The sequence below is a fragment of the Enoplosus armatus genome, chromosome 10, assembly GCF_043641665.1.
Source record: "Enoplosus armatus isolate fEnoArm2 chromosome 10, fEnoArm2.hap1, whole genome shotgun sequence".
Taxonomy (NCBI): domain Eukaryota; kingdom Metazoa; phylum Chordata; class Actinopteri; order Centrarchiformes; family Enoplosidae; genus Enoplosus; species Enoplosus armatus.
This window is the reverse complement of record NC_092189.1, coordinates 15,515,200-15,539,061: the sequence shown is the minus strand read 5'-3', so window position 1 is coordinate 15,539,061 and position 23,862 is coordinate 15,515,200. Positions and strand designations below refer to the sequence as shown.

The 23,862-nt window shown below is 41.6% G+C and overlaps 1 protein-coding gene across 1 annotated transcript in view; it reads left to right on the top strand.

The window, feature by feature from the left end:
* drp2 (dystrophin related protein 2) overlaps window positions 1–23,862 on the top strand; it is a 107,534-nt gene that overhangs the window by 60,123 nt on the left and 23,549 nt on the right. Inside the window, exons 5-13 of the mRNA XM_070913934.1 lie at window positions 7,410–7,530; window positions 8,092–8,203; window positions 9,804–9,960; window positions 11,935–12,081; window positions 16,650–16,728; window positions 18,443–18,503; window positions 20,848–20,909; window positions 21,460–21,534; window positions 23,138–23,339. Of these exons, the coding sequence (XP_070770035.1) occupies window positions 7,410–7,530; window positions 8,092–8,203; window positions 9,804–9,960; window positions 11,935–12,081; window positions 16,650–16,728; window positions 18,443–18,503; window positions 20,848–20,909; window positions 21,460–21,534; window positions 23,138–23,339 (1,016 nt within the window). The remainder of the gene's footprint in view (window positions 1–7,409; window positions 7,531–8,091; window positions 8,204–9,803; window positions 9,961–11,934; window positions 12,082–16,649; window positions 16,729–18,442; window positions 18,504–20,847; window positions 20,910–21,459; window positions 21,535–23,137; window positions 23,340–23,862) is intronic.

The following is a 23,862-nucleotide window of genomic DNA, read 5'->3' as shown; positions in this document are numbered from 1 at the left end:
TGACAGTTGACTGTGGAATATTTAGGAGCAAGGAAATTTCACGACTTGACTTGTTGCACAGGTGGCATCCTATCACAGTACCACGCTGGAATTCACTGAGCTCCTGAGAGCGACCCATTCTTTCACTAATGTTTGTAGAAACAGTCTGCATGCCTTGGTGCATGATTTTATACACCTGTGGCCATGGAAGTGATTGGAACACCTGATTTCAATTATTTGGATGGGTGAGTGAATACTTCTGGCAATATAGTGTATATACACCCATAAAAAACACACACGTACTCAGATAGATTGAGTCTATAGATACATAGAGATAAAAACAGACATATACAGATGCTTTCACTGGGTTCGGGTTAGGGTGTGGCTGAGAGGACGAGACTCCTGCTACAGTACAGAGTGCCCTTTTCCATACATATGGGAGCAGTTTGAGAAATGGACTGAGGGTGTGCTCAAGGTCGTGTGCTATGATCTGTGCAACGCGTGTGATGGCTCTGTCACTGACATGTGAGAGGCTGGAGGTTTGGGAGGCCAATGATTTTGGAGACAGTGTTTGTGGTGGGTGGTAAGTGGGTGAATTTGTTGTTGCTGGAGACAGTGAACATGGTAAAGACACACGTGGGGTATCGTGAGTTGGATGCAATTTCACAGAGCAGCAACAGAAGGGGAGAAACAGAACTGAGCGTTTGCAGATAACAGAGAGTCTTCGCTGGAAGCTTTTTGTAGATATCACAGATATTGATCAATGCTGAGTTTATTGTCCAGCGTGAGTCGATACTAGATAGTTAGACTAGATAGAAACTTTCTCCAAGTTCAGCTGTCATTGATGCTATTGATGGAGGTGCGGCTTTGTGTCGAGGGTCAGTTCTAAAAGTGTAAATACATCGTTTCTGGAAATGAGAGGTTTATAAAGACACCGTAGAATAAACAAAATGATTTACCTAGTTCTGATCCTGTGTTAAGCGTTCAGTTTTGTTGTATGTCAAATATATGTAAAAAAAATTGCAGTATTTTTTAATGCTAAGATCCTTCTCTTTTCTCTTGATGTAAAAAATAAAAATTGTTTTGACTCATCTTGAACTCAGTGGTGTAGACATAAATGAATCCAGTCATACACCCACTATTGAGCGATCCAATTAAATCTGAGGGATTTGATTTAAATCCCTCTCTTAACTGCTGTTTCACTGTTACTTCAAGAAAATTAGTAATGAGCTTATACTCAGTTGACTAGGCTGAACTAGGGCTGCAACTAACACTAATTTTCATGGATTGATCTGTCGATTATTTTCTCGATTAATCATTTGGTGTATGAAACATCAGAAAACAGTAAAGAAAATCTCCATTACAATTTCCAAGAGCTCAAGATGATGTCATCAAATGTCTTGTTTTCTTTGACCAAACGACCTAAAAGCAAATATATCCCATTTACTACAATGTAAGACAATGAAAAGTAGCAAATCCTCACATTTGTGCAGCTGGAAACATCAAATGTTTTGCATTTTTGGTTGAAATTTGTCCTAAAACGATGAATCGATTATCAAAATAGTTCTGATTCAGCTCTAGACTGAATGATAATGCAGCAGTTTTTATTTGAAGACATTCACCTGAGCTCTAATGTTTCCAACATTTGACCATCCTGTGATTTATTTAACCAGGCATGTTCTAATTCACAGCTGTGGCCTGTGGGATTTTGTAGCAGGACAAAGGGCAACAGCACACAGACACACAATCTGCACAGCGCAACCATGATTTTAAAGAAAGTCTGTGACTCTTTGGTAAATAAACACTGTGAGCCGCACGAGGATTAACCGTTTCACCTCTTTCATCTCTTTGTTGTGAGTTTCTGATGGTGATCAGTTATGTGTGTGCTGAATAAAGGCTGCTAACGAGCCTTTTTCTCATCTCTGAAGCCTCATTGCACACCAACGCCCAAACACAGAGGCGGGATTGTGACCTTCTTGTTGCTCAGTGGTAAGCTGATAGGATTGGTGGCCATTATAACATTTTTTTTCTTTTTTTCAGTTTTAAAGTTTAAGGCTTTAAGGAACATCAGTTAGAGTTGCTGACAGCGGAGTGAGCCACCACCACCACCTCCTCCTCCTCCTCCTCCTCCTCCTCCTCCTCCTCTCAGATAATTCCTCCATGGCTCAGTGATTTGAACTGGCCTGTAAATCCCTTCAAGGGCTTGTGTGGATAGAAGGGCACACAAGCTCACAAACTGAGAGACTGAGGCCTTATTGATCATGGCACAAATCAGCGCTTGTTTATCTTTCCAATAAATATTTTCATCATCTTAAGGGCAGGAGACTAATACTCTCTCTGAAACCTGGGATCATAATTTGACTTAGATTACCGGTTGTCAACTGATTCTGCAGGACACAGTGACAGGAGTTAAACTGAAATGTCGTCTATTTATTTTCCCTTTCAGGAACAACAAATAACATTTGCAACATACGTCAGGCTTCTTCGATCCCTATATTCTTACCCACACACGTCTTTAATTTATTTTGTCTTCCTAGACGTGGTCTCAGGTCTGTGTTGGCGTGTGCAGACTGCGCTCAATTGATTTTAGTTTGGTTGCACTTTTTTATAGCAGGACAACGTACACCTTTAACAGCTTGTTTAGGATATATGTCACAAAAGCAGCAGCCGCAGTGGAGAGCAGTGACAAAAGATGACAGAAAGGTTTGTCACCCTTCTCAGAATACAGTAATATAAAACTTTATTGATCCCCAGAAAGGAAATTAAGGATGACACTGGAAGTCACCCAACAAGACATCAAGAGTTACTGTTGCTTTAGTGAATAAGAATTTAAGATTTATTATATATATTGTTGTTGTCAAATGAGTCTATTCTTATCAGTAATAAAAAAGAAACACCTGTGTATCTGCTCAGGACCTTTAACTACAGCTATACACACTATACACAGCGTAATGAGGAGTTTTGTCTCATGGGGATGATCTTTTTCTCTTTAAAGGCTCTGCACACCCACACAAGTGTGTTCCATTATTTTGGCTGATTAGACTGACTTTTTTTTCAGGTTAAAGGTTGTTGGAGGTGCAACAAAACTAACAGGAGATATCAGTCAAGCACAACGTTAAATGCCCACACAGTCCAGAGAAGAGGTCTAACCAGGCAACAAATGAAGACACCTCTGTGTGTGCACCATATGTGTGTCGGGTGTTTGAGGCTCTCGACTTGCGTGAACACACACTGAGCAGCAAGCCTCTGGTCACTGGTAGCCTTAAATACATATATATACAGTCAATTTGCAAGCTCCTCTATGTCAAACTTCTTTAATTTAGCAAGTTGACAGACTGATTGGAGGTTCAATATTATGTCAGTAACTTTTGTTTTATTGAGCAGATCAAAAGAAAATAAATGGCTTTCCTGTGTGTTATGAGATCCACTGGTGGGACAATAACAAAAATCCCAGGATGTCTTTAAGGGAGGAAAGTCTCTCCACTGAAATCTTTTTAATTGACATGTTATATAGCCCTGTGTGCGCTGTGTTGGGGGGAGACTCTCATAAAGTTGGTACAGACAGGAATTGCCCAACAGGCACGTGTGTGTGTGTATGTATGTGTGTGTATGTATGTGTGTGTGTGTGTGTGTGTGTGTGTGTGTGTGTCTTACTGTTACAGATTGTTGGCCTGTTCAAAAATAGCTCCACACAACTGTCAGTATAATGCATTATTATCTTTGGAATAAAACAATTTTGAGGTACCATGATATCTAAATCAAGAAAACACTAAAGATTCAAATGAAGGCATTAAAATGTTCTTGTGTGTGAAGGGTGGAACCGTTAAAATTGATGCTTCTGTGTTAAAGTATCTGGAGAGACGCTACCTGGGATGCTCAGGATGTTCTTTCATTTCCCGGTATATCACCTTAGTTGTGGAAGATGTATCTCAGAAACTGGAACTGGTGTAGACATGCAGAAACACACACACACACACACACACACACACACACACATACAGTAGCCTACATTCACACGCACACACACACATACACTCGTAATTGGTTCTGTAAGTACAGCAGAGTTTCCCTTTCCACCCTCTTTCCAATTTTCCGTGCTGTCAGTTTGTGCAGTGTCTCTGAGAGGCGACTTGTATCGACAGTGAGAGGTTAAACCGACTCCAGCTCCCACCTCGACAGGCGCTCTGTGAAATCAGAATTAAAAGGACAACGGAAAAAAACAACAACACTTAACACTATCCTGTAGTTACTTCTGTCCCACTTCCTCTCCCTCATAATTTCTCATCTCTCTTCTGTCATACATCCTGTGTGTTTTTCACGCGTTAAAGCCACACTTCCTGTTCTCTCTTCCCAAAACTAACCTCCCAACATTAGTGCTGCACAAGCCTCCACTAAGTCACTCATAGTACTCACAGTTTAACATGTCTCCTCTCCTCTCCCTCTCCTCTCTGAAATGTACCATTTTCAGTACAGTGTGCCTTTATTATCCAAGATGCCTCGGTTTCTCGAGCGTCTGGTCGCTCTAAAACTTTTCCGACAATGCAGAGAGGGAAATTGCATCCCAGTTTTCTATAGAGAATTAAAGCGTTTTAAGAAATGTGAATTATTGATCTTAAGTGGATTTATTCTGATGTCGTTTTTGTGTGTGGGATGAGCTCCCTCTGTGCTACATTTTTGTGTGTGTGTGCATCTGCATGTGTATTGGTTTGGGAGCAGGTTCGCTGTGTGTGTATTTGGGGTGGTGATGGAGGGGAGTTTGGGTGGGAGGATATGTTTGTGAGGGCTCTTTGGGTGCTGGGATAAGTGAGCATTTTGGCATGGGGGGGATTTGCTGCAGAATCTTCTCTGAGAGGGAAAAAGAAATGAGAATACATCCTCCTCCGTGATATCAGAGGCACATTGAGAGGGGACCGTCCAGAGGGAGGAGTAAAAGGGACGCCATCAACATGTTTAGACGAAGTCAATTAAGTCATTTCCTCCCTCTGACTTTTTCTCCTCCATGCATAATGTATCTTAATCTGATCTGAAGGCTTCGCTCTTAATGTTCCTTCAACCAAAGATGAAGCCTCTGAGTGTGAAATTTAGCTGGAATTAAAGTTTTAACATGACAGCTGGCTCAGGGAATCCGTGGCTCAGCTCCTCTTTGGGCAGCAAAGCAGCTAAAGAGAGGATGGAGAGAATAGAGAGCTAGAGAGGATGAAGTGAGGGCAAAAGGAAAGGAAGGAAGCAAGGATTGTGAGGCTGAGGAGCGAGTTTGTTTGTGCTTAGAGAAAGAGAGTGAGAGAGGAAGAGGTGAAAAGACAGACAGCAGGGTTTTCTCCATGACTGTTGCACTGGGAATCTTATCTCATGCCGCAGCTCCCCACCGTTACACACTTTTGCATGTTTGCTCGGTGCCGGCTGGTGTTTGCTGGTGTTTCATTGGGGGGCTTTCAGTTTAACTCGCTGGGTGTTATCAGGCCTGCCGGGCTCTGGTCCTGGTTTTTAAATAGGCACTGAAACACTGTCACTGCACAATGCCACTAATTCCAGCTAGTAATGTAGATTTTCAGCTGAAATTGTAATCTCTTCATACCGTAAGAGGATTGAGTGCGCTGGTTTCACCTAAATAAATTACTTTGAAGAGAGGGGATATCCCTGGCATTAATTCTCACACCTGCAGTGTGTTTTATACAGAACAAAGATTAGCGTAGAAGAATGAAGAAGGTTGACACACTGGCTTTCTTCAATGCCCTGGGGAGGCTCTGGGTATCTGCTCAGTGCTGGAGTATTGTGTGTGTGTGTGTGTGTGTGTGTGTGTGTGTCTTCTTGCACACTGAACTCCTCTTCTGTAATTTACATAGGGAGTGCTGTTGAATGTGGACCAGTGGAGCTGGGCTCTCAAGCTAATTGCCTCTTCTGTGTGAGTGGGCCAGTTGACCAGTGCTCCCAGTAGATTCGGTCTCTTATTGTGCCCAGGGCTCTCATCACAAGCAGACAACCATGTCATCTCAAGTGGTGCTACCAGTAGGTCACTGCTAGTGTGTGTGTCTTCAGTGATTCCTATAGGTAACCCATTTGTATGTAACTTTTGAATATTTAAAGAATACAAAAACAATAAAACACACCCTCAATTCAATACACTCAGGGATTTTTCTGCTACGGCCTCATTTGTTCTGGTATGACATGTAGATTATGGTAGCTTATTTTTGTTAATGTTATCAAACATTTTAAAGATATTACTGTGTAACTGACATTTGTTGCAACAATGGCTTTTTTCCCCCACTTCTGAATTTGTATTGTTGTGTCACAATAAAGGATCCTCCAAAGTCTCCATTTCTAAAATGATTATCTGATAACAGGCTGACAAAGCTCCTCCAAATGCAACTAGGAAATCCAGTCTTCTTCAGCCCAAATTTGGAGGATAAAACACGTGTCAGCATCCCGTAACCTACTGTGAGCTGGTCAGTCGCTTAATGGTGCGCACAGGCGATCCTGGTCAACTCGCAAAGACTGGAAATATCACCCCATTTTATGTGCCGAGTATTTCCACTCAGGTGGTCATCGGTCACAGGTGATACATCACTTGAAGTAGACCAATGAAAACGCCACTGCAGGATGTGAATAATGGAAGTCGGACATAAACTCTGCTGTTTGTTCTTGTTAACAGCCTGGACACGTTGTGAATCACTGGGAATTACAGATAAATGAAAGCCAAGCCAGTTTATTTATACAGGCTAAAAAAAATATGTGTGTGCCTGAGGGCTTTATAATCTCTAACACTCGCTCCCTGTACACTGTTGATTCAAATACAGAAAAAATTGTTAAATCAATTTAAATGGATATAAATCAATTGGCCATTGCTGTTTGTCTGGTAGCCTATTAAAGTCTCTGATGGGACTAATATAACAGATTCTGAGATGGGACTAATATAACAGATTCTGAGATGGGACTAATATAGAAGAATGTATTTACCATTAACCATTTACCACACACTATTAGCCAGAAACATCATAATACTCGGGGATCATTGAATTTGGCTCAGTTTACAAAAACTTTCCTTTTGCTGCAACTAACTATTGTTTTCGTTATCATTTCGTTCATCTTTTGATTATTTTTCCGAGTAAGTGATTCATTGTTTAGTCCATAAAATGCCAGAAAATTGTTCGTGACATGTCTTCAAATGTCCGACCAACAGTTTAAAACCCAAAGATATTCTATTTAATTGAATGAGTTTATCGTTATTCAGTAATCAGAATTGTTTCTTGTAATTTTCTGTTGTTTGGCTAATAGTTTCAGCACTTGAATGCACCATTACTGTCGGCTATCTCGTTTGGGGAGTAGGTTCAGGTTCAGCTTCACCTGCAGGACGCATTCTTCCTGACTGAAGCAGCACTTTGGAAACAGCTTATGTCTTTCATACTCTCCCCTCTCTGTTTGTCTCCCGGCAGGCGTTCATGGAGGATGTCAAGTCTCGCGGGCCGTTCATCTACTCAGTGTTGGAGTCTGCCCAGGCCTTTCTGGCTCAGCACCCCTTCCAGGAGCCAGAAGAGACCCTGACCGATGGAAAAGGTCTGCTCTCTTCATACTCGGTGCCAACTGCTGCGCCAGCCAAAATATCATACTCACAACCTCGCTCGGCTAAGCCCCAGAGTTCATTTGGTGGGACCCATGCAGGTGAAATCTTCCATTAGTAGTTATTAGCAGTGATCCATCCTCTGATGCCACACTGAGTTTAGGGAAAGTATCCGGGTCGGGGCCAATTAGCTGTAGCTCAGCAGCTCTACAGTACCATCTGCCCAGATCAATAATACAGCAAGCTCGACACGTCCTCTTCGTGATGTTTGTTTCTGAACACGGGAGGCTCACCTGGGGAATACTGTATCTACCTTACTGTGTTCTCCCTGTGTCTCCATCTTGTTTCGCCTTCTTCCTTTCTCTTTCTTTCCTTTCATGGAGAGTTGGTGTACCATCCTTCTCCAATCGCTGCTCTTCTTGTTGTCTGACTTCTAACCCCTTGCTCTCCTCTCCACCTTGTTATGTCTCTGTCTGCTTTATTTTTTTATGTCCTCCATTGCACCTTTATCCTTTTACCCCTGCGTGGCACTGTATGAACTCTCCCACCCTCTGCAGAGGTGTCTCCACGTCGGCGGATCTTGAATGTGAGTCGCTCGGTGTGGAAGCAGGCGAACGTGGCCAGTGACCTGTGGGAAAAGCTGACGGCACGCTGTGTGGACCGCCACAGGTCAGATGCTTGTTTTACATCGAGCATGTCCTGTACAGATAGTGTGGGTTCTGCAGTGGTGGACAGTAAATTTACTCAGGTACTTTCTTTTGTCCACTATATTTCAGGGGGAAATATAGTACTTGCTACTCCTCTACATTTATCTGACAGCTATAGTTACAAGTTACTTTACAGATGATTCTTTTACATGAAATAAAAAAACATGATTTAACCAGTGGTTCCCAACCGTTTCAGTTTGTTAACGCTTACAAAATAATCCATGTCTAGTTTGAGTCTCTTTCAGATGTTTTCAAGTTGTTAGCGGTTCCACCAAAAAGACATTTCACCTCTAAAGTTGGTGTTATTTGAATAATTGATGGAGGCCCAAAGAGGTCAAAGTCTCTAAGTAGTATGTTGAATGCAGGACTCTTACTTGTAACAGAGTATTTTTACATTCTTGTACTGGTACTTTTACTTAAGTAGGATGTTGAATACAGTATTTTCACATTCTTGTATTGATAATTTTACTTAAATGAAGTGTCTGAACACTTATTCCACCTGCAGGTTTCTGCACTCCTCTTATTATTGGGCCTAGTAGTTGTAAAAGCCCTAGCTGAATATTAAAGGGTGGATAGAAAAGAGTTTTTAGAGTAATGATGATGCAAGTTTTCAAGGTCAGTAGTTAACTAAGAAGTTTACTTTCAGTCAGAAATCAGTTCTTTTTTTGTCCTCTGAAAGCCTTTCAATTCCAGTTTTGGAGATTATTTCTTATTAAATTAAAAATTATAGGTCATCGGGGAGTAAGGAAATTAATTCTACAGTCCATTTGCTCTTGAAATCCAAAAGCAAAACAAGTTGGCTTTTCTTTGTTACCTAAAACCAAAGATTTTGGAGTTAATACTTTTTTTTCCCCTCATGAGTGAAGAACTGAATCCTGCATGAATATAAATGTTGTGGTGCCTGACAAGGGGTGAAAATTGGCTCTTATTTATTCATTGTTTGTGTTATATTTGTTTCTTACTTTCGCTTTTTGTAAATGTCAGTGCTGTTGACAATCTCTCTCTTTTTTTGTTTTTAAAATAATTTGGCTATATGCAAATGAAAATGTGAATGAATAATAAAAAGATTATTCAAAAAAAGACCATACAACAGCAATATGCCTGTAACCTTTAGAGCCATAAAGTCGAGTGTTATTTCTCCCTGTGACTGTGTGTGTGTATGAGACTGTGTGTGACTGTGTGTGTGTTGATGCATAGGAGGGTGATGCAGCAATACATTACTCGTAATACAATTACCATAACCTGATTACACAATGTGGCAAATATAATCCATTACAGCAACAATTAGGAAAACACATTTATCAAGTTTTATTCTTATTGAAAATTCAGAGCTTACTGTTCAGAATATTAAAATGTGTTTCGAAGAAAAGGCATTTAGATTGAAATTATTGTATAAAATAATTTGCACATAGCCCTGCTGAAACAACCGTCTGTAAATTTGAATGAATGACGTGTTTGACTGTACGCTCTGTGGATTTTGATAGATTTTTTGGGTATTGCTCGCATTAGCTCCAAATTTTAATGGCGCAGTTGAGCAATTATATTTTTAACAAAACCCCCAGACACATGGAGAGGACATTAGAGCGTCTACTCCAGATCCAGGCAGCGATGGAGGAGCTGGCAGTGGCCCTGGAGCAGGCAGAGGGGGTGAGGGACGCCTGGGAGCCTGTGGGAGACCTCTTCATCGACTCTCTGCAGGACCACATAGACGCAACCAAGGTAGACACACACAGAAAACCACACTACTTTACATACACACTCTCCTCCCTCTCTCTCGTACACACTCGCTTGTACATGCAGACACATTATCATGAATTCCAGATATAAATTGCTTTCACCTATGAAGTAACTTAATTGTCTCCTTTGAGATAATCGCCTCCGGCTAACCCTGAAAAAGCACATGTTGTGACAGTTTGACTTTGACAAACATCAAAACAGTGACATTCAGCTTTTTTTTCTTTGTTTTGTTTATCACAAAGACACGGCAGTGATATGTTACTCACAAATAAGTGAGAGATCTGTATCAGGCTGTGTAGCTTTAAAATGTTTGTTTTGGTTGCCTGCGTACACATGCCTGTCGGAGCAGCGGTGATCTGACAGATGATGACAAGGACGTGGCACTTCAAACTGACACGGTGAGATGGCAGGGGTTACAATCCTCAGCCGAATAGATGTTGTTAAACAAATGGCAGGTCATTGGTTTAGTCATTATGGAGTGCCGAGCGCCGCCGCTGCCTGTAATTGTGCAGCGCTGTTCATTAGAAGTGAGGGCACTTCACAATGATCATGTCAGTGTTTGGACTCCTGTCACAGCCAGCACATGCTCAGCTCGGTCTTTAGGGCAGGCTTGTCAGTTGGCCTCATCTGTAGTCTCTCACTCATTTACATTTACACACAGACACATGCAAAAGCCGACACATGGATATAGGGCTGCGACTAAGGCTTATTTTCAATATTGATTGAATAAATTAATGACTATAAAAAATGCCTCTCACAGCTTTCCAAAATCCCAAACTGACATCTTTAAATGCCTTGTTTTGTCCGATCAACAGTCCAAAACCAAAAGATATCAGTTTACTATCACATGGAACTGAGAAAAGCAGCAAATCCTCACATATAAGGTTGATGCATTTTTTACATTTCTGCTTGTCATTTTTGTGGCCTCTCCCTCTTACATCGTTCCCGCTGGTGTCAAGACTCAGTCAGCACATTTGCAGATATCAGGGATTCATTTCCTGCCATTAAAAGAAGCCATTTGGTGAATTTCACATCTACGCAGTGTGACGAACAGCCTCCACAGGGTTACAAATTGCTCAAGCTACAGTAGATCATCCATCATGGTGAACAAGAAAACCTTAATTTGATTTCAGCCACATTTGTGTTTGAACATTATATTAATGTGCCGGAGTTGAATATTTCTACAAGAATCCAGATCCTGTCATTCAAACGGAAGAAAATGCAGGGAAGTAATCCCTAAAAATCGTGTGACTTCAGGCGATCCTAGGGCTGAGTTCATGCCATGCAGTCACAGCTTGCTAGTTTTGAATGGCGCACAGTACCTTTCACTTCCAATCTTTTATTTATGTCTCCACTGTGTGCTGTCAAATAAAAACATCAGTGCCAAAAAAAATTATAGTAAAAACATGTCACACGGGAACATATTCTTGTCACAATTATGTCCTCTTTATTTATTTATCGGGCGTCTTTGTTTGCCCACTTTTAGATATATGTTTCTTTCGAGTTCCGCACGGTTAAGTTTCACAAACTAAAAAAGAAATACTGAAAACTGATTTCATACACCCTACAGTGCAAAATGATTAATAAACAGACTGCCGTATGTACACATGAGCTTCCTACACACCCACACTGCACGTTTACTTTATAAACTCCCTGGTTTCCCTCATTGTTCACACATCAAATCTACTATGATCAGACACTGATGCGATTCCCATATCATTATACATTGTTTTTCTTTGATCCATGGCTGCTGCCAAATCGTTTCTAAAACAGAGCTGATGTATAAACACTAATGGATCGCATTTCAATTGATTTCAGTGGAGTTTGTCCAGACTGGATGTTTGCCTGTGTCTAATATTTTTCTAAATTTAATATGTTTTGTATTTCAGCTGTTTTCTCTTTCTCTTCTGTCTTTTCCATCAACCTCTCTGTACGCTGCTCTCTCTCGTACTCCAGTTATTTAAGGAGGAGCTGACCCAGGTGAAGGAGGGCATGAAGCACATCAATGATCTGGCCCACCAGCTGGCTATCTCTGATGTCCATTTGTCGATGGAGAATGCCCGCGCCCTGGAGCATCTCAACAGCAGATGGAAAGTGCTTCAGGTAGAGTTCACTGACAGGTCCATGTTTTCTGTTTGACATTGTCAGCAGCAGCTTTTCCAGAAGTCAAATTTAAGCGAGGCATTAACGAGTGATTCCATGTGCTATTTTTTGTCCTCATGCAAGTTAAGGGTTTATATGAGGCTCCAATGGAGCCAGCACCTCAGGCTTCCAACTGCTTTATGTCTCTTATATCTTTCCGAGCTTGTGAAGGACGTCGGTGTGTCAGCGGTTGGATAAAGGGACGTGTGTGTGTGGTGACAAATTCTCAGAGAAGGTTTGCGAGCTGATAGATAAATGCCAGTTACTCACAGGGATCATTAAAACCACTGGACTATGGTTCATAACACCATATGCATGTGAAATATCAACAATTGTCCAGTTAGGAAAGTAGTGTCAATCTGAACATTACAGGCTGATGGTCTAGGGGCTGAGGCACCGACCATTTCCCCGTCATTTTCAGTCGTCTCCTTACAGTCGGCTATTGAATAAAGACATAAAATGTACATTAGTGTGCAAGCTCCACCTCTAGCTCCCTAACAACAAATCTTGAATATTTAACTATTTAACTCTTCTGCTCACCTTTTGAATACAGGCTGTACAGTTATATTTCTGTACATCTTTTTCTAACCTTTATTATTATATGTTTACTGTAAAGCAGCTGCAGCACGTCTTGAGTTTACATTAACAGCTTTAACAGACTAGTCTCAGTATGGACCTGTTTTTTAACAGCTGTTGTTTTTCAGCAGCACTTTGTTCATGAGATGAGTTGAGCTCACTTTTTTTTTGTGAACACACTTAAAGGAGACAAGAAAAACATGGTGTTCTTTAGCTATATATAGATATATGTGTGTGTATATATGTATATATAGACAGAGAGAGAGAGAGAGAATAACTAACTTATTCTTGAAAATGAAATGTGTAAAGATTTGAACCCATGCATGTACATGAAGAGGGCAAATCTTCAATGAATCCAAGGTACTCACTCTTAAAGCCTTTTAAAATTTTCAAGAATAAAGTGCCTTGGATTCATTGAACTGGACAGGCCTCCCCCCGCGATGCTTAGCTGAATGTATGGATGCATTATCCAGTGAGCATTTCTGTAACTCTGCAGCGTGCAATTTTCCAGCTTTAGACTACTTTCTCCACCAGCGCTCCTACAAGCACAACAAAACCCCACTCAGCCGTCACTACACCTCATGTTCGAACATCCTGTTCCCATTAGATAACCTTCATGACACCCTCTCCACAGCCTGTCGTTTGTGGCCTCGTCATAATGTTTTAATTGCCACTCCAGCCTCTCCTCCTCTCTGTCTCCCTCGCCCTCGTCTGACGGTGATTTTAACGTCCCTTCAACAATTCTGAGAAATGAATTTCCAGTATCCACTTTGCTTACTCGCTGCTCCCTGACTCTTTACTGCTTTCATGTTGCCTCTGTGGCCTTGTAATAGCCCAGAATGAGACAGTTCATGGGGAGAACACAACGGAACAAAACAGAGCAGATGAGTACAGACTAGCTGTGGCTTTGATTTGTAAGCCAGTGTTTTTTCCATGATCTCTGCTCTGAGTGAAGCAGATAAAGTCGATCACTTCAACTTAAGCCTTTGTCCTCCATTTGAAACCTAGTGGACTGTTTGTAATCACAGCTACACCATGCTGGTGCTTTCTGAACATTTTCTCAACATCTTGGCTTAGGTTGGAATATCATGGTAGCAGCTAATGGAAGGATTTAGGTCGATTTAGGTAGCCTTTAGCCATGCTAGCAGCATGGTTGGTCTGTCCTTTGGTCTAGACTGAAATATCTCAACAATTAATGGATGGATTGGGATGAAACTTGGCACAGACATTTATGGTCCCCTGACAATGCATCTTAATGACTTTGATGATCCCCTGCTTTTCCCTATAGCACCATCATCAGGTCAATAGTGGTTTCTGACTAAATACCTTCAAAGCTAATGACATCCCCATCAGCCTCAGCTGTACTTTGTGTTTAGTGCTAATTCGCAAATGTTAGCATGCTAACACAATAAACCAAGATGGTGAACATTATACCTGCAAATGTTATACCTGCTAAACATCAGCATGTTATTATTGTCACCGTGAGCATTGTAGCATGCTGATGTTAGCCTTTTGCTCAAAGTGCTGCTGTGTCCAAGCGTCTTAGACTCTTACGCAGTGTCCCATACTGCATACTGATTCTAAACAGGATTTTAGCATGTAGGGTTTTAACATTAGAAAAATGTCAAAATAAAGTATACTCAAACCAGACATTATGCATACTAAATGCAGTCGCGTTTTGATTGTGCTATTGATGCACGCTATTCTCCCACAATACAATGCACAAAGGAAACGGAGGAGTAGCTGACAGCTGAAAAATGAACTGTGGGTGGTGGTGAAACAGCTCCAAAAAAATCTTGAAAAACAAATAAATGAGTATTAGATCTTAGGAAAAATATTTTGATGTCTAATTGGCAGTATCTTTCCAAAGTAGCAGTTTGATTGACATCTGACGTCACACTTCTTGTATCATTTCCTGTTAGTATAAAATGGTGCGTTGACATGTATGTAAAGTAACTACTGAAACAATATACCACAATGATTAGTATGTATTTCATACTGTATAGAATTAGTGTGGATTTGTTAAAAGACACTTTCTAGCTGTGTTGATCCATTTTTAGGACACTCCTTTGACCAAACTGATTGAGTTCAAGTGGTCTTTGCTCGAAAAACCAGCGAGGTACTTCATATCCTACAGATGCAGCTATAGGCAAGCTTTTTTTCTAATGTGTGGGATGGAATGAGTTTCTATATAAATAGGAACATCTGTCAGTCTTATTTTTATACAGGTTAGTAGCCTACCTTCCTTCTGTTGCAATTAAAATGTATTTTTTTTCATGAGGGCCACGACAGAGTTTAAGTTAAGTTTAAATGATTGTTAAAAGCATTAAAAAAAATGACACACTTCCATAAAATTGCAATGACACACTTCCTGGAGCCTGAATTATTAAGGAGACAAATTGTCACCACACACAGTTTCATATATTTAAGGAACGGATTGTCGCTCATCAATTGCTCCCCACTGATGTCCCTTTGCACTGGAGGTAAAACGAGTCATCATGAAAAAGTTATTTTACAGGACACTTTCTGCTAAATCTTTGATGCCGTGTGTGCTACAATATGTACTGTCTCATCTGGTCTTTGATTCAGGAAGTAAGCGAGAGCCTCTAAACCCCCCTGGTGATCAACATTGATTAAAAAAAAAGGCTTTTAGTGTCCTTAGTCAGCAGCAGATATTCATCTCCCAGATCTTGGATGGTTCTCTGAGTTTCTGTGATATCAGTAGAGCCCAAAGTGACATATGAAGAGACAGGTGTTGGTTTTAGAAAAGAAAAAAAACTAATTTTCTGTGTATTTGAGCTGCCTTGCTTGCACCCCAGGTCTATCTGCTATCTCTACTCATCCGCATTAATTAATTTCGAAGCAATAAGATGCACTGACCTGGCATCTTTGCTATCTTTCGCTGTGAAAGCAAGCAGAATGGAGAAACTTTTTTCCCCCCCTCTGTGTTTCCCATTTCTCTCTTAATTAAAATGATAAACGCTAAGTCCCAGCAACATCCGGTGCCCTGTTGGTTTTGGCTGCTCTGACGCCAGCGAAAATATATTTCCAAATTTGATTTGCTAATATTTGTCGATGATGGATAATTTAGTCATTTGTCTTCCTTATGGCAGCCCAAATTGCCTGTACAACAAATAGATTGTACAACGGCACGCAGTTGGCAGTAACATCTCCACGGCACATTGACAATGCTCTATATTAGTCCCATCCAATTTAAATCACGGCCCAGATTATATTGTTTTATTTTCTGGCGAGGGAGCGATGACATGCGTATAGTGAGAAATGCTAACTTGATATATCTGACGTTTCACACTGCGACTCATTGCCTCCCTTTGAAGTCTAAAGGCCCCTCACATTTCTCTGCTTTCTCTTCCACCTCTATTATCTGCAGCTCTACCTCACCAAGAGTGGATTTACCTCCCATTGTTTGAGGACGCGTTTCAAACATCCAGCTGACAATGATTCATGTGCTAAATCCAATACATTTCAAGTAAACCAGGATTAGGCAGACTAAATCCCATTTGGTGGGAAACATAACTGATGCGAAATGCTTTTACAAAAGCAGTGGCAAACTTAATTTTGTCAGTGCAGTCTCCACGGTCATTGACGCAACACATGCGAGGCTTTGCAAACTCTCTCATTTCCTCCAGCTCTTTTTCACACTGCAACCAGGAACCGTTGTCCTCGTTTCGACAAAATATATTATTTTGTAATCTCTGTCTTTATTTCCTACCTGCTGCTCTTCAAAGGCTTTCAAAGTCCTTCAAGAGGGGCAGCGGAGGAAAAAGACATAATTTATATTCCGCAGTTAACTAATGGAGGAGAAGCAGGTGGTTTGTGTGCGTGCGTTTCTATTTTGGGGATTTGTGGTGGAGAGGGATGAACAGCGTGATTCCCTTTGATTTAACTCTGCATGTGTGTGTGTGTGTGTGTGTGTGTGTGTGTGTCCTCAGGGCTCCATAGAGGAGCGGCTGAAGCAGCTCCAGGATGCACATAGAGACTTTGGCCCCGGATCGCAGCACTTCCTTTCCAGTAAGAGTCCTCTTCTGCTTATTTGAAGTTGTTACCTCATGTCGCACACCAATCTGTGCCGTGCTGTGCCAAGGCACCGTCTCCGAGTGTGGAGGGGGATGAAAAGAAGAATAGGCGTATTGCAGTTTTGTTGTGATAAGGCTATTAAACGCTGCCAGTGTGTGTGTGTGTGTGTGTGTGTGTATTTGGGTTAGAGGTGGAGCTGGCAGGCTTTGTTCGTCTGTCTTCATCAGTTCCAGCACGCTGTTGCGATAAGCATCCCCAGCGATGCTCATCACAACAGCCATTGCTCTCATTTGAGCAGAGATACATATTTGTGAATTCCGTCTCTTCTTTTACCTGCTGCTCTTCAAAGGCTACAGAGAGGCGGCAGGGAGGGGGGGGGGGCTGAAGAAATGTGATTTACTTTGCCAAGTTTAAACTGATGAAGAAATGGAAACGCTGTGTGTTGCGGGGCTCTCTGTGCGAGTGTATCTGAAGTGGTGCATGCTTGTGTGCCTTCAGTGTCCTCGCCAGCCCCATCCAGTTTTACTGCTGTCACGCTGGCTCAGAGATGCCACACTGGGGCTTATATAGCGCTACTCCACCGCCAGCTCAGCCCACTGCACCCTGCAGGAACGTCTGGGTTAGAGTCTGTGTTTGGCTTTTTTATGCACCAAGATGCTTATATTTCACTGTGTTGCTTGATATAGCACGTAGCACATATGGTGCTTATTGTACACAGTTTGTGGGTTGGGTTTGTGTCGCGATGGAATGTAACTGAGTACATGTATGCTACCTTACTGCATTTCAGAGGGAAATATTGCACTCTTTACTCCAGTATACATTTACCTGACAGCTACTGGAACACTAGCTACGAGCTCAAATTAAGATTTTACATTGCAAAAGTAGATCATCTTATAAAATACAATATATTGTTAAATATTATAACAGTTATCTTGTGACCCTTTGGACTAAACTACCAAACTGTATATAAAGTAGTTCACATGACTTCCAGCTGCAATATTAAATGCAACTTATACATTGATACATCAGTATTAACAATCTAATAATATAATATGTAATGATAGGTCAGTCAAAGGGGACATACATAATGCGTAATGAGTACTTTTACTTTTGATACTAAGTACATTTCGCTGATAATACTGATAAGACGTCCTAGAAGTAGGATGTTGAATGCAGGATTTTTACCTGTAATCGAGTATTTTTACCTCTGAGTCTACTTCAGCAGTCTTTGTACGTGTGTGTTTTCCACATATGCAATAACATACAAGTCTGCCATAATACAATAATGGACAATGACATGGTGTGTGTGTGTGTGTGTGTGTGTGTGTGTATGGTTGCATGTGTGCCTCTGTATCAGTGCGTATTGTCTGCCTCTTGCTTCCTCCAGTGCAGTGTTTGATCCTCAGCTGAACCCCCCGTGGTTCAGTTTGGAGGCAGGTTAAAGCGCCACAGTCACCCCGTCTCACCGACTCTTCTGCCTCCCGTTTTCTATCAGGCCGTGCCAAACAAACCAACACCCGGTGGAAACCCGACACAATAGACTTGTCTCTTTGGCTTTGCTGCGCCTGTTGTACACAAGAGTCGCTCTGTTAAGAAGGTCTGAATGGACACCCCGTCTGGACACGCTGTCAGGGACATTGTGCACAATGGCTTTTCATGCGTGACATGCCTATTTAGAAATTGATTTGGTTTCTGTGTGTTTGCGCAGGTTCAGTGCAGATACCGTGGGAGCGTGCCATCTCCCCGAACAAAGTGCCCTACTACATCAAGTAAGTGCAACTTCAGGGTCAGTGTCTGCATTGTGGGGATGTTTGTACTTTTTCCATGGCAGGTTAGGAGGCCGGATTCATTCATTTTGTTATTCCTGTCATAAATAAGTTATTGTATGATCTGTCTGTGGAGGACATTGGTTACATTTTTCCCACAAAGGTTAAGTTTTCTCTGAATGGATTTGGATTCCACAGCTCCTCACCAAATGCCACTGAAAGAGGCTGTTTCTAGAAATGCTCAAAAGTACTTTTGCACTTTTGCAAGTATTGCACTCTCTATGTGCAATACAGTATAGTTCCTTTACCTTTATTTCTTTCGTTCTGTGAATTTGTAAATTTGTAAATTATAGTTGTTTTTTAGTTTTAGTAGCTTTTTTATAACGGTCTTTATTGTTTTTATTTATTATATCTTGGTTTTTCTTACATATGTCCCTACCATTGCACTATCCTATATGCTGCTGTAACAATGCACATTTCCCCGCTGAGAGATTAATAAAGGATTATCTTATCTTATCTTATCTTACTTCTGTGACTGGCTGGCAGTGTTCTTGGCCTTGGTGAAACAATAAGGAGTACCAGCTTTTATAGCCTGATAATCAGACTGAATTGCCTTTTGTTTTAATTTCCTTGTTCAGTTTAACACCTGTTAATGTGTTCTGTTTGGTTATTTTGCAATTTTTATGGCAGATTATTCTGTTGACATTTTTGCAACTCTGGCACGGAAAGAAACTCCCAATGTGAACCACGCCAAGTATCTGCCCTTCAGGATTCAAAGACAGTTTAAAGGCACTTTATAGGTCTGGGATGGAGAATAGTGTCACCTGTCAGAGGGCCCAGTAGATTTATGACAGGGTACAGCCTGATACCCACTGCAGGGCTTAATGATGGGTCAAAACTTAATTTAACTTTAGTACTGGGTTTCCAGAGGAATGCTCATCCAACTTTTGACACATTTCACTATGTGTATTGACAATTGCCCACCAAAAAGCTCTGATTGGCTTGGTTATTTTTCCATTCTGGAAAGTGGACATCAGCGAGCAAAGCACCAGATATATTTGAATAAAAAAATGAGACACTTAGGCGACAATTCAGAAGTCTGGAAGAAAGATACCAGCTAAATTAAACCATTTAACCATATTTAACCAGTTAAATAACATCTCTAACTGGAAAATCCAGCCCACATTTAGACACATCCTGTTTTCCATAATACCATCTATTCCATCTGCGATCTATTGTTTTAGGGTTGAGGCTTGGATTGTTTTCCTCAATGATGGGTTGCGAGTTAACATGTCCTTTATACAAACATACTCAACAGCAGAGTAGGATGAATTCAACTTGCTTCACATTTTCAAAGATCTTTCCATTGCCCAAACATTTGTACAGAGTTACCATAAGAAAGCAGATACATACTAAATGATTCAGAGGGAAACTCTATTGAGCTACTGAGAGCCCTATTTTCCAGAGCACTCATCTGTTTATCTATTTATCTCATCAATACTATTTCACCTTTAGAGTTCTGCTGGTTTTATCAATGAACTGTGTGTGTGTGTGTGTAGGTGTGTATTTATGCCTAGAGGATGGTATTTTTGCGTGTGCTGGTTTGTAACTGTGCAAGCGTTTGTACAGTTCCTCTACAGACTATTTCTTAATCATCTGCAACAGAATCTTGTGGGTCTTGTTTTAGTCTGCTAGTCAATTCTTTATGGGCTGTATTGCTGAACCAATGAGGGTGGGAGCACTATCTGAGCAGCACTTCATTGGGTACCAATCAATGAGCGCTCGCACAGGTAAAACGATGAGTGCTGCCCTAAAAGGCCCCTGGGTCCTGGCAAACTTCCTGCTTTGGAGTTTCTCATTTATTTTGCTGCGCTTGTCCTTTTTTATTGGATCTTTTTTTTCAAGGTACATTTTCTGAATATGCCCATAGAGCTAGTAGTCTGATAGGAAGGTGGTGTAAATGTATGTTTTTGATGTGTGTGTGCGGGTTTGGATTTCATGTAATGCCTCTGAGGGAAGCCTCTAGCAATGTATTTCCAGCAGAGCAGCAGTAGTATCTAACTTTGATGCCTGAACCTGATTTCTTTGTCATGTATGTCTGCACTTTACAGGCCTGAAATGTCTTGTAAACAATGGTCGCCCTGTCCTGCCCTCTTATTTCTCCTCTTTCTCTCTCACTTACTACCCTCTGATCTCCCTTCATTTACCGTCTGCCACACCTGCCTGTCTCTGCTCCCTCGGCTCATTTGTACTCCATTTTTACCTTGATCTTTCTGGCCCGAAAATGTGCACCTCCATTCTTTGCCTACTCCACGAAATTGTTTCATTTTTTTCTGTCTTCTCCCAGCCATCAGGCCCAGACAACGTGCTGGGACCATCCAAAGATGACAGAACTGTACCAAGCGCTGGGTGAGTTAGGAGACAATTAAAGCACCCTCCGAGTCGTGCTCAGTCGCCCAGGACCCCCATTGGGCTGCAGCAGCACAGCACCACCGCTCCTCTGCTTTGAAGGCCCTGTCACGCAGCTCATTAAGGGGCCTGTATTTCAAACACCTTAGGGACTACATCGCTACTGTCATTAACCTACGAGGCCCAATTTGCCAGCGCTGTGATTGCTTTTTGCTTAGCCTTTAATTAATTGTGATTAAACGACATCATGTGTTTTACTGTTAATCTGATCTGACATGGGGAGCTTGTATGGGGAGATAGGCACGCTGTCGCACACACACATGCCCAGCTAGAGACGCACATGCATGTGCACAGACACACACAGGAGAGGACATAAGCCATGCAATACACTGCTAATGATTTCTGCAGCGGTGTGATAAACATAAGGAGAGATAGTGATGTGTAATTCCTCGATGGCAGGGTGGAGTGGTGCAGGATGGGTTTGTTTTCCCTCATCTTTTCATTTACTCTAATCTCTTTCCATCTCCCTCTCTCTCTCTCCCTCTATTAGCGGATCTGAACAACATCAAGTTCTCAGCATACAGAACAGCCATGAAGCTGCGGCGAGTTCAGAAGGCTCTGAGATGTACGTACGGTATTTCATCGAAGGTGTTTTCTGTTTGCAATGCCGGGGTGGCTGGTTAAGTGACATGCTGTTATCCTGCACCATCAGTAATCCACTATGACAAGCTCTCCTCGGGAAATGAGATATAATGATTAGCTGTGGCACATTTCTTTATTCAGTTGTCGAAGGAATCATTGCTCCTCTCTACACTACTTGGAAAATATTCTCTGCACTCTCCGTTACGATTGTCTTTAACATGCAGAAAATTCAAAGTATTGATAAACTTAAAGAGCCACTCAGCCACCGGTTTCTTTCCTTGTTTTCATCATGGCCTGGATCGTTGGCATGCTAGGTAATTACAGCTATTAATTGGTCCATTTAGCATATAAAAAAAGAAGGCAATTAGTTTTTGCTGCATGGTTGAGGCTTGAATGTAGGCCCCTTCAGGGTCACTGCACTACTCAGGGTCACGGTATCCTACTCCAGACAGACACTTTCACTTTCTGCCCATTTTTTCCTACTATTGTGCCAGTGCTTCTCTTCATGATTGTTTTGTGTTTTTTTTTATGGCTCACATTCTTTGCTCTCTTGGTTTTACTGAAACTGAAACCTGGCCTTTCTTTCTCTCTTCATGCTCTCCGCCCCTTAATGTCGTCCATCATCCATTACCTGCAGTGCTCTAACTCCCACTGCTCATATTTTCCACTGCAAGTGGTCAATTTCGCACTTTCCCTTATTCATGTTCACCCAATTTGCTTCTTTGCCTTCTCCTGCAACCTTCTCTCTCTTCCACGTACCGAGTTGCTGTAAAAAAAACTCAGCATGCTCGGACCACTTCCAACCTCTTTCAATGACTCTTCGTCTTTCTTTCTCCGCTCTCTTATCTCACTCTACTGGTTGAAATAGTGACAGAATTTAATTGCCAGGCTGCCTTGATAACTGCAGAACTCTCCCTCTTTCTCACTGCACACTTAGTGAATGATTGAGCAGTGCTGCATAAGAGCCCATCAGAAATACATTTTTAGGTGATTCTCTCCAAACCCTGAGAATCCTCCTGTTATCTCCTCTCTCTGTTCTACCTCATTATCGAGCTATCCAATTATACCTGGCATCAACGGACACCCTTTTAGCTCCACTCCGAGGGATGGGCCATCAAATTAGTTTAGAAGAGCGAAATCAAATTTGTGTCACTGCTCTTGAAACATCTGGTAGGGCTTAAGTGGGCAAAAAAAGGGCGAATAAGCACTGCTGTCGCTTGTGCTCTCATTTGCCGAGGTGAGGATGATGATCCTGCTCTGTGTCTGCGTGTGCCGAAAGTGAATGTATAGTCACGTTTGTACGAACGTAGGTGTTCAGGCTCCAGCATGTGGATATGCATGCTTGTGTACATGCTTTTAAACTGATAGTTTACTTTATTTCAAACCATATAAAAGTATAAAAAATTCACACATGCTTACTTACATACATGTGTCACATAAACAGCATACAGCACTGTACATACACATGTTCACAATGAAAGTGACTCAAGTAAAACGTAAATCCAGCATGTTCTAAAATATGCACAGAAAAGTGCAGCTCTGAATAGAGATGATGTTCCTAAATACGTACCTATGTGTGTTTCTAGTGGATTTGGTGGCGCTGAGCAGCCTTGTGGAGGTTTTTCGGGAGCAGGAGCTGCAGCAGGGGGAGCACGTGATGGATGTGGTGGAGATGATCCACGGCCTGACGGCTCTGTACGAGAGGCTGGAGGAGGAGAGGTCCATCCTGGTCAACATTCCCCTCTGCGTTGACATGTGCCTCAACTGGCTGCTCAACGTCTACGACAGGTGGGTAAGCCGGGGTGGGATGTTTCTATCTTGACAAAAGTGAAGTATTTATTATAACCAATTATTAAATAACACAGCTTTCATAGATCTTTGGCCTATTAAGTTAGTGTCTACTCATGCAGAGCAACTTGAGTTTCCCTTTGGGGTTGTGTTTATTGCCACCTCACAAATTTAAGTCCAATATTCATTTGCCTTTTAGTTTTTATTTTGTGTCTTTACTTCCAGAAATTATTGACTTTCTCTTCGAGTGTTTACCGTATTATTTTTTTATAGCAGAGGAAGTTGACCATACAGCCTGCGTGCAGGCCGAAAAACCAAAATGATGAGATAAAAGCTCACTGTTAAGCCATCATCCAAGACAGTTATACTACTTGCCACTGACCTGGATGGCTACTTAAAAAGGAACTGTGCCAATTTTACACATCAAAGTCTGTTTACAAGTCTTGTGGAGAACGACTGTAAATGAAACGTTGTATAAAGCCTTTTGTGGCTCCAGAGGGATACATTTTATCTCAAGTGACGT